At 34.6% G+C, this 9,370-nt stretch overlaps 1 protein-coding gene across 2 annotated transcripts; it reads right to left on the reverse strand.

Annotated features, from left to right (window-relative positions):
* Positions 1–2,915: 2,915 nt before the first annotated feature.
* Positions 2,916–6,900, reverse strand: LOC127075757 (zinc finger CCCH domain-containing protein 30). 2 transcript variants are annotated; one of them, XR_007786654.1, is made up of 3 exons: positions 6,646–6,900; positions 3,360–5,697; positions 2,916–3,283 (listed from the first exon to the last, which is right to left on the reverse strand). XR_007786654.1 is itself a non-coding variant. In XM_051017223.1 (2 exons), exon 2 carries the CDS (start codon positions 5,592–5,594, stop codon positions 3,423–3,425), a length of 2,172 nt encoding a protein of 723 aa, XP_050873180.1. In that variant the 5' UTR covers positions 5,595–5,697; positions 6,646–6,900; the 3' UTR covers positions 2,916–3,422. The 2 variants fall into 2 exon arrangements, 1 of the variants encoding a protein (XP_050873180.1); XM_051017223.1 differs by having other exon boundaries at positions 2,916–5,697.
* Between the last annotated feature and the right edge of the window lie 2,470 nt (positions 6,901–9,370).

The raw sequence follows: 9,370 nt of genomic DNA on the forward strand, positions 1-9,370 counted from the left end.
TGAACCAATTTTTCTTTGGACCGTATAATAAAAGAAAAAATTTGAAATTGATTTTAAATCTAAAAACTTTTTAGTTGTTTCCTTAGCTGAAAATAAATTCTTTTATGTCAACTCTTGTAATTCCGCCAAGAAAATTTGGGACACTCTTGGGATGATATATTGAGTTTCTCTAAGTGTCAAACAATAGCAAATGAACACACGAGGGGAAGAAGAAGAATTTATTATTTTACAAATGTTGTTCTACTCTTAGAAAGAGTGAAAATAATATTAGAACTTTTTTCGTTAAAAAATATCTAAGAATTAAGAATCAGAATCAGAAATCTGATCCAATCCTTGAATCGGAAGATGTGAATATTTATGATTCTTATCAAAAATCCAAGAATGAAGAAATTGTCGATAAGTTGAATGAATTAATGCATCTACTCAAGGATGAAGGAATGAGCTCATATCTACAAGAATCTTTAGTAGATTCATCAATAAACCCTTGCGTAAACAAATCAACTCTAGTAACCTCCTTTGAAAGTACGTTCTCGGTAGTTGAATGGTCCTTGGAGAATTCAACCTCAAGTGAAGGTACTTCATCAATAAGATAATACGAAGAAGAAGGTTCTTCTAGTGGAATATGTGAGAAAAAAAAAAAAAGGAAAGTCTCAACGAACAACACACTTAGAGATTCAACATCAAAGAGGAACATAGAATAGACAACATCAGATAGAACCTTTGAGGAATCTTCGTCCAACAAAGAAGACGAAGTTTGTTAAAAGCATCTTATGAAGAATATAACCATGGGGTAACAAAGTTATCTTACAATAAGTTGTTTAAATTAATTACTAAGTTAATAAAAAATGACAATATTAAAAAGTGTAACATAGACATTAAAGATTATCTCAAATTTCTAGAAAAGAGTAATGAAGCGCTTAAGCACAGAATAGCCAATATTAGAAACCTAGTTGGAACATGTGATACTTGTGTCTTAATGAAAAAGAAAGTAAAATATTTGCATGAAACCCTAATTAAATTTTCCAAGGTGAAAGAAAACATTGACTTGATTCCATCAAGTCAAAGGCCTTCCTTAAATAAAATTGGATTAAGGTTTAAGTCCAGTATAACCCATAATAAGAGATTTAATAGGAAGAAAGCAAATTGACATGTTTATAAATGTTGCCAATGCAATAGATTTGGCCATTTAAAGTCGTTTTATTTTGATAAATCAATAGGATCCAAAGATAATAACCCTAGACCTCTTAGAACTACTAACGCACTAGGACCCAAAACAATTTGGGTGTCAAAAGTGAAAATCTAGTATGCTTTGTGGGGATGTTTTACAACTTTAGAGAAGTCTTAGTGCATATTAAATAAAATTGTACAAAGCAAAGTGTATACCTTAAAGTATAAAATAATGTTTCATCTGAAGCTTATGATCCAAGGATGCTCGATGATGGTTTTATAAATGGTTGTGATCAAAGAAATTTTTTGTGGAGGATGGTCTCAGCATCTCTAATCTATGATGATCAGTTGATCTATTAGTATATTAAGAAGATAAATTTTTGGTGGACATATTTATATCGTGTTTAAACCAACTCTTGTATCCAACATTACGTAGAGAAGTTGTGGAGGACCCATTTTTTTTTAATTAAAAAAACATTTTATACCTATTTTTTAACAAAAGATGTAGAATTATATTATATTTTTAAAATCTATTTTACACCTATTTTTAAAATGATTATGTAGCAAAACTCAACCTATAATTAATTATTGCATTTGTCTAATCGATTATGTGATTAAATTCTCTTGGTAATCGATTATAGATACCTACTAATCAATTATACTTTTGATCCTGCAAATATTTCCTTATTTGCTAGGTTATAGTTATAATCTAATATGGTTGTTACCTAATCAATTATGAACCAAATATATACCTCTTAAAATTTCCTATTTCTTCTGAATATTGTATTATATAAAGAGGTAAGTTTCCTATTTCTTCTTTATTATATAAAGAGGTCTTGTGTTCACTTAAAAACATGCAGCCATAGCCCATCGAACATTGTAAGAAATATTAATATCATTCACTCGGTTCTTAAAATTTGTATTCTCTCAAAAAGAATACCACCACTATATAAACACTTTAAACATATGAAAGTTCTTCAATGTAAAACTAAAAAAAAATAAAAATCACCATTGGATTCACCAATAAGTTGAATCTTTTCTTAGGAAAAACGCACTTAAGTGCCTTTCAATCAATGTAAAAATTAGTCTATAGGATAGGAAAGAAGTGTCCAAAACGTCTTTTTCAAGAGAGATTGAACGGTACCAACAATAGCTCTTTTTGCCTAACCAAATTGGTTTCACACTCCACTAGCACTAAAAAACTAATGCTTCCCTTAGTGGAGTTGTCACATGATTGATTGCTCAACCTTTGGCATGTAGCTTTTACGAATGATCCATGTCACCTTTCCACAATGACATTTCATTTGTACTTTGGTGCTGGCACGTTTCTGTCATTCAACAAATTTGAAAACAGAAACAATTGATACGGTTTTTCTGTCATGAAGATTGGAAGTCATTTCGAGTTTAAGCAGATTAAAAAAACTTGTTGGCACGACTAGAATTTTACCTATTAAAGTTGAATAAGTTGTGCGGATTCGATCTCACACGTGTGGATTCGAACTCACACTCCAGCAATCTCGTGCAATCGCATGTCTGTCTGTGCACAGTTAACAACTTGGGCGGGTGGCCGGTGGTTTAATGGGACAGGCTTTTGGACATTGGACATTCTACCTAATTGTTAGTGCTACTTTTTATACAATTTTTTGAATATAAACAAGATAAGGATTAGATGTTTTTAGGGTTTAAATTTAAGAGACTATGTATCACTTAGTGAAAAAATAAATGTATAATAAACATAAGACAATAAATAAAGCACATAACAATTTAATTCCAAAATGAAATGATAACAGGTACAATCCAAATTATTACACAGAATGAACATAATGAACTTCACTATTTCAAAGTGATCAGCAGTAATATTGAGCAGTGCAAATTACCTGCAATTATTCCTTCAGAAAGATAAAATCAATATTATAAATATATAGGCACTTGAAATCAATCAAATAAGCTATTGGTTCTGTTGCTTTGTAAACCATCTAGCTTTCTTCAATGGAAATGGAAAGAATCCTGAACACGGGGCGGTTTGGAAGAAAAATACACGACCTCCACAGGATTTTCGCTCGCTGTATTGATGAATATCAGCCCAAAGAGATAGTTGTTCATCTCTTTTTAAGCTCTAGCAAAATATTGAATGAATTATTGTTATTCTTTTCTTGGAACCAAAAGAATATATACCTTAAGAAATCAAATACCTATATTAATAAGATGTGTCGGGAATCACGGTGGAACACACTACGCAGAAAAGAAACAACTGCTTAGACTACAAGCTGATCCAGTTTCATTTGCTCAAGCCAAGCTCCTAAAACAGAATGATCAATAGATTCAATTTGTGAATTGGAATTCAGTTCATCACCGGATGCAATAGGGCCAGAAGATGCAAACTTCTCTTTAATCATCTCAGGTGATGAATCCTTCACTAGTGATTGGACCCATGATAGATCAGGCTCTTGTTCCCCGTTGATTTTACGTTCAAATGAGGATGCACTGTGCATTTGGCAACTTAGACCATCTCCGTTAACAGACCAATCAGCCAACCCATTAGGAGATCCCCACTTGGACCTTTGGCTTGTAGGGGATCCATTAACTAAGGCAGGAACGTTGGAGCCAAAGTCCCTAGAACTAATACTTCGCAGCTGTTGCTGTTGTTTCTCATGATGAACAAATGTAGACATTCGAGGGCTCATTGGGGACATTGGTTCAACACTTACTGGACCAAGGTCCCTAGAACTAATACTCCGCAGCTGTTGTTTCTCGCGATGAGCAAATGCAGACATTCGGGGGCTCATTGGGGAGATTGGTTCAACATTTCTAGGTGACATCCTACCCAAAGAAGGGACACCAAATGAAGTCTGTAACAGAGGATGCTCAACATTTTTAGGAGATAGCATGTTAATATTTATAGGTGATAACATATTTTGATGCTGATTAAACTGATTCATAGCAGCTGATTTATGTGAGGGGGAAAAAACAGAAGGCATTGGTGGGTCAGAATACCGGGGAGATGACAAAATCTCAGCAGAAAAGAGCCCTTCAAGATTTGATGGTGTTAGTGCTTTAGACTGACAAGAGCCAGGGTGGGGCTGTGAGAAACAGCTCAAGTCGTTCATAAGGTGCTGTTGGCCATCAAAATCGCTAAGCACACTGAAGTCTTCAGGCAGAATGTCGCGAGCACTAAAAGAAGATCTCAATCGACTAGATTGAAGATTGTTTCCTGGTAAATGAAGAGCTGGAACATTTTGCTGTCCCCAGGCAACACTTGAAAATGAGATGCCATTCCCAGAAGGGGACATTGGCTGGGCAAAATGAGGAGACATGGAAGAGACTGATGAGGGTGAACCGGGCAAAAGGTTCATTGCAGCAGCCATGTCCATCACATTAAGAGCAGATCCAGATGAACGTGGTGAAGGAACCGCAGATCCAGTTGACGGATACAATGGCCTCAATTCCTCCGTAACGTGTGCAAAGAAACACACCCTTCTATTACAACTAGTACCATCTTTACAGAGACGTGTTCGATACTGAGCTGGGTGTAGCCAGCACTCGAATACTCCATGAGCATATTCACACATATCTCCACGCCTACAAGTCCCTTTCCTAAATTCTGGGCAAGGCACGCAGCTGTAATGAAACTTCCTAGGGTCTCTCCTCCGAGCATTCTCTCCTGGATGAACAAACGGACACTCAGTCCAATCATGAGAATACGCACGAGAACAAGGACGGACCTTGAAAGAAAACATCCGAAATTCATCACTTGCATATATGCTGTTGTTTATATCAGGAATTGATGGATCAACTATATACTCTTTCTTCTCAGTAAACTTCAAATTCGCCACAGGAGAAGGTGGTGACACTGAAGGAGAGTATGGCAACGGCATCTCATTTTCAAGCGAACCAAGACTAGAAGCATCAACAGACACCGGACCAAAGAACTCACCAACAGATCCGTTATCAGAACCATTATCCAAAAGAAGTTCCTCGAGAACTGCTTTAATTCTTTGCAGCTTGGGAGGAACAACAATGACATCAAAAGGAAGATTACCATCGGCATCAACACAACTAACATGGGCACCCGCCGTTATAAGAAGCCTAACAGCATCAACAACATTAACAGACCCACCAGAAGCAGCACAGTGAAGGGCAGTGCTTTTATTCACCCCACAAGCAAAATTCACATCAGCTTCCGGATACGAGAGTATAAGCTTCATAACATCAATACTACCATAAGCAGCAGCAACCATCAAAGGAGTTTTATAATCCATAACAATCTTCTTAGACCCATTTTGCCGACCGTACCAAATCCCTACCTCATTAATTGAAGAAGCCCCTTCTTTATCTAAAAGCAGCTTAAATCCTTCAATATCATCGTTAGAAGCAAATTCCAGTAAACTGGAAAAAGAATGCTCAGTATTGACAGTTAATGTTTTCATATCCTCCTCGCTAGTTGAAAATTGAAACTTCTACAGCTGACAAAACATGAAATTGAAAACCTAGATTTTGATTTCTCCGAGCCACCACACGTGCTTCAGTTAACTGGACACAAACCATCATAAAATAAAATTAGGAACCTCTTCATCTAAGTATAAGTATATGTTTGGTTTCTATTTTGGAAGGGCCAAAAACAATTCTAGAAGTGTAAAATTGATTTTGACATGTTTGTTTTCTTAAAAGTAGAATTGATTTTGCTTCTAAAATTGATTCTAGTTGAAGCTAGAATTTGTTGCTTTAGCAAGTGTTTGATTCTGCTGTAAAAAAAAGATTTTAGTTAAAAGTGAGTTGAAGGTAAAGTGACTTATGTAGAAGTGAGTTGAAAAGTAATTTTCAATGTAGAAATCGCCTTTACAAATTCTTGCTTCAAGTAGAATCAATTTTGGAGGCAGAATCAATTCTACTCTACAAGAACCAAACACCTCAAAATCAATTCTACTCTACAAGAACCAAACACCTCAAAATCAATTCTACACCTTGCTTTTTTTTACTCTTCCAAAACTAAATCAAACATACACTTAGTTTAAACATGATTGTTATACAGAAATTTGTCCTTCAACTCCGTTTTACAAACATAAATTCTAACATAAAATGTATCCAAACATAAACCACTCTACATTCAACTCACTCTTAACAGAATTAATTCTACAAAATCAATTCTCGTCATCCTAAAACCAAACACACACTAAGCCTAAAAAAAGTGATTTTACAATCAATTTGTAGTTAGCCTTTTTAGAAATTACTAATCTATAGCTTACAATAATATAAATAAATAAAACTTCTTCTCCCAAATTTTACAAAATAGTTAACCCTAAATATAACTCTTAATTTCGACAAGCAAATACTATCAAAAACAAAAATTAGAAACATCGGGAATCAGCAGAAGATTTTAGATTAAGTAAAAGTGATTTTAGCGATGATCAAGCGAATTCGGAAAAATAGAAAAGTAAAAATAGCACGAAATTGAGATTTCTGAAAGCGTCAATTTCTCACCGGTGACGAGTGTCTTCAGAAACTGAAATAGCTTTGAATGGAAATGTGAAGAGTGTTATACTTTACGAAACAATGAGATCTGAAACATGGAAGGGTTTTGCTTCAATCTCCATCGATGATAGCGTGGAAACATGAGAGAGAGATTAGTTTCGGTTATTGAAATGAAATGGAAATGGAGGAGAATTTCGGGGGAATTTATTTGAGAAGAAATGGGAGTGAAATGTGAGTTGAAATGGAGGCGAAATGAAGTCCAAATGAAGTCTTGGAGTGGGTAACTGGAAACCGGGTGGATTGGTGGAGGGAAGGGGTGGTTTGAGAAAGGATTGGGTACGAGAGGGGACGGGTTGAACCGGTTGACGGTGTGGTTGGACTTGTATTGAGATGTTAAAGTGGAATGAAATGATGGTTTGGAGTCCGGTTATTAAAGAGTGACATGTGTGCCAATGATTGGAGAGTAAAGACAGTGGTCAACTGCGGAATCGAATCAAATCCAAGGAGCACTCGAATGAAAACTGTTTTTTTTTCTAACTTTTAATTAATTTATTTTTTAAGTTATTGTTTTATAAATATAAATAATTTGTTTATGTTAGGTATAAATATAAATAAATATTTTCACAAAAGATTTAACTTTAAGTTTATTGAACTCAACTATAACATATTTTATCTGATCTTATTTATAAAAAAAAAGTTTTTTAATTCATTGAATAACTAATATATTTGATCTATATATTGTTCAGATACATTAGTTATTCAATATACCTAAATAGTAAAAAATTTCTTATAAATGAGGTTGAAGTATACAGATGTTAATTAGGCTTGTGTCTTTATAGACATAAGAGTTCATAGTACTTCAAGCATAAGGCCTATAAGAGCGAGGTGGTTTAAAGTATATTGACTTATAGTCCTTCAATCGCAAGGTCTGTAAAAGCGAGCGATTTACAGTATATCATTTCATAGTCCCTAAAGCATAAAGCCTGTAAGGGAAAAGTGATTTAAAGCATATTGTTTTGTTTGTTGGATAGGCTTGTCTGATATCATGTCTTACATATGGTGTATATGCTTGATTTCCTGATGTTACGGGTTTTATTAAACCTCATTATTAAATAGAGTGATGATTAAAAACATCATGAGAAAGACAAACGAATCTAATCATCTTGTTGTTATGCATGCCTAAGAGTAGGGTTCTCAATATTCTTTCCAGCTCTTGTCGGCCACTATGTTGACCAAGTGACAATAAACACAAGACGGGGTGAATTATGATATATAAAATTCATAATTAATTTATAAAAACCTTTTAATTTTTGAAAAGGTTTATGATAGAGGATAGAAGAGAGACAGTGATGAGGAAAGTACACGAGGAAATAGAATTAATAAATAGAAACTAAAGAGAGAAAAGTTTAAAGATAGTACACCTGAGATTTATATAGGTTCGACTCAACCACTTGACATACTCTTGTCCTCAAGAGTTTCCTCCTGAGAGTTCCACTATGAAATTAGGAGAAATATCCTTTATATAGGAAAATATTTGGCTTAAAAAAGAAATGATGTGTGGGTCATTAATCCATTAACCATAGCTAGCAATTGATTAAGGACTTTCCAAATACGACAACCTTAATCCAAAAAAGGAAACCCTAAAATGACTTTATGGTTTAATAGCTTAAAAGTTTTTCTAATTGATTAAGAGGTCATTTACCTTACTCTAATCAATTGGAGCGATTCCTTAATCGATTAGATAGTGTAAAAACTTTCTCAATTGATTAAAAATACTTCTTGATCAATTCCATGCAATCCTTGATAAATTTTCAAGAAGTTTTATGAAATAAAAAGGGTTTTGAAAACTTTTGCGTAAGTGTGTGCAGGTGCGCACGTGTGTGTGTGTGTGTGTGTGTGTGCGCACGTGTGCGCCGTGTGTGTATGCACATGTGTTGTATGTGTGTGTGTGTGTGTGTGTGTATATGCGTGTATGTACGTGTATGCACGTGTGTGTGTGTGTGCGTACATGTGTATGTGTGTGTGTTTGTGTGTGTGTATGTGAGTGTGTGCATGTGTATGTGTACATGTGTGTGCGTGTGTGTCTATGTCTGTGTGTGTTTGTGTTTATGTCTGTGTATGTGAGTGTGTGCACGTGTGTGTGTGTGTGTGTGTGTGTATGTATGCGTGTGTGTGTGTGTGTGTGTGTGTGTCTATGTGTATGTGTGTGTGTCTGTGTATGTGTGTATATGTTGACCAAGTGACAATAAACACAAGACGGGGTGAATTATGATATTTAAAATTTGTAATTAATTTATAAAAACCTTTTAATTTTTGAAAATGTTTATGATAGAGGATAGAAGAGAGACGGTGATGAGGAAAGATGCACGAGGAAATAGAATTAATAAATAGAAACGAAAGAGAGAAAAGTTTAAAGATAGTCCCAAAGAGTTTCCTCCTGAGAGTTCCACTATGAAATTAGGAGAAATATCCTTTATATAGGAAAATATCTGGCTTAAAAAAGAAATGATGTGTGGGTCATTAATCCATTAACCATAGCTAGCAATTGATTAAGGACTTTCCAAATACGACAACCTTAATCCAAAAAATGAAACCCTAAAATGGCTTTATGGTTTAATAGATTAAAAGTTTTTCTAATTGATTAAGAGGTCATTTACCTCACTCTAATCAATTGGAGAAAGTCCTTAATCGATTAGATAGTGTAAAAACTTTCTCAATTGATTAAAAATACTGC

This window comes from Lathyrus oleraceus, chromosome 4, assembly GCF_024323335.1.
Source record: "Lathyrus oleraceus cultivar Zhongwan6 chromosome 4, CAAS_Psat_ZW6_1.0, whole genome shotgun sequence".
In the NCBI taxonomy this organism is placed as follows: Eukaryota; Viridiplantae; Streptophyta; class Magnoliopsida; order Fabales; family Fabaceae; genus Lathyrus; species Lathyrus oleraceus.

Bases quoted from the DNA above. Each gene is read 5' to 3' on its own strand.
- LOC127075757 (XM_051017223.1), bottom strand. From the start codon at position 5,594: ATGAAAACATTAACTGTCAATACTGAGCATTCTTTTTCCAGTTTACTG.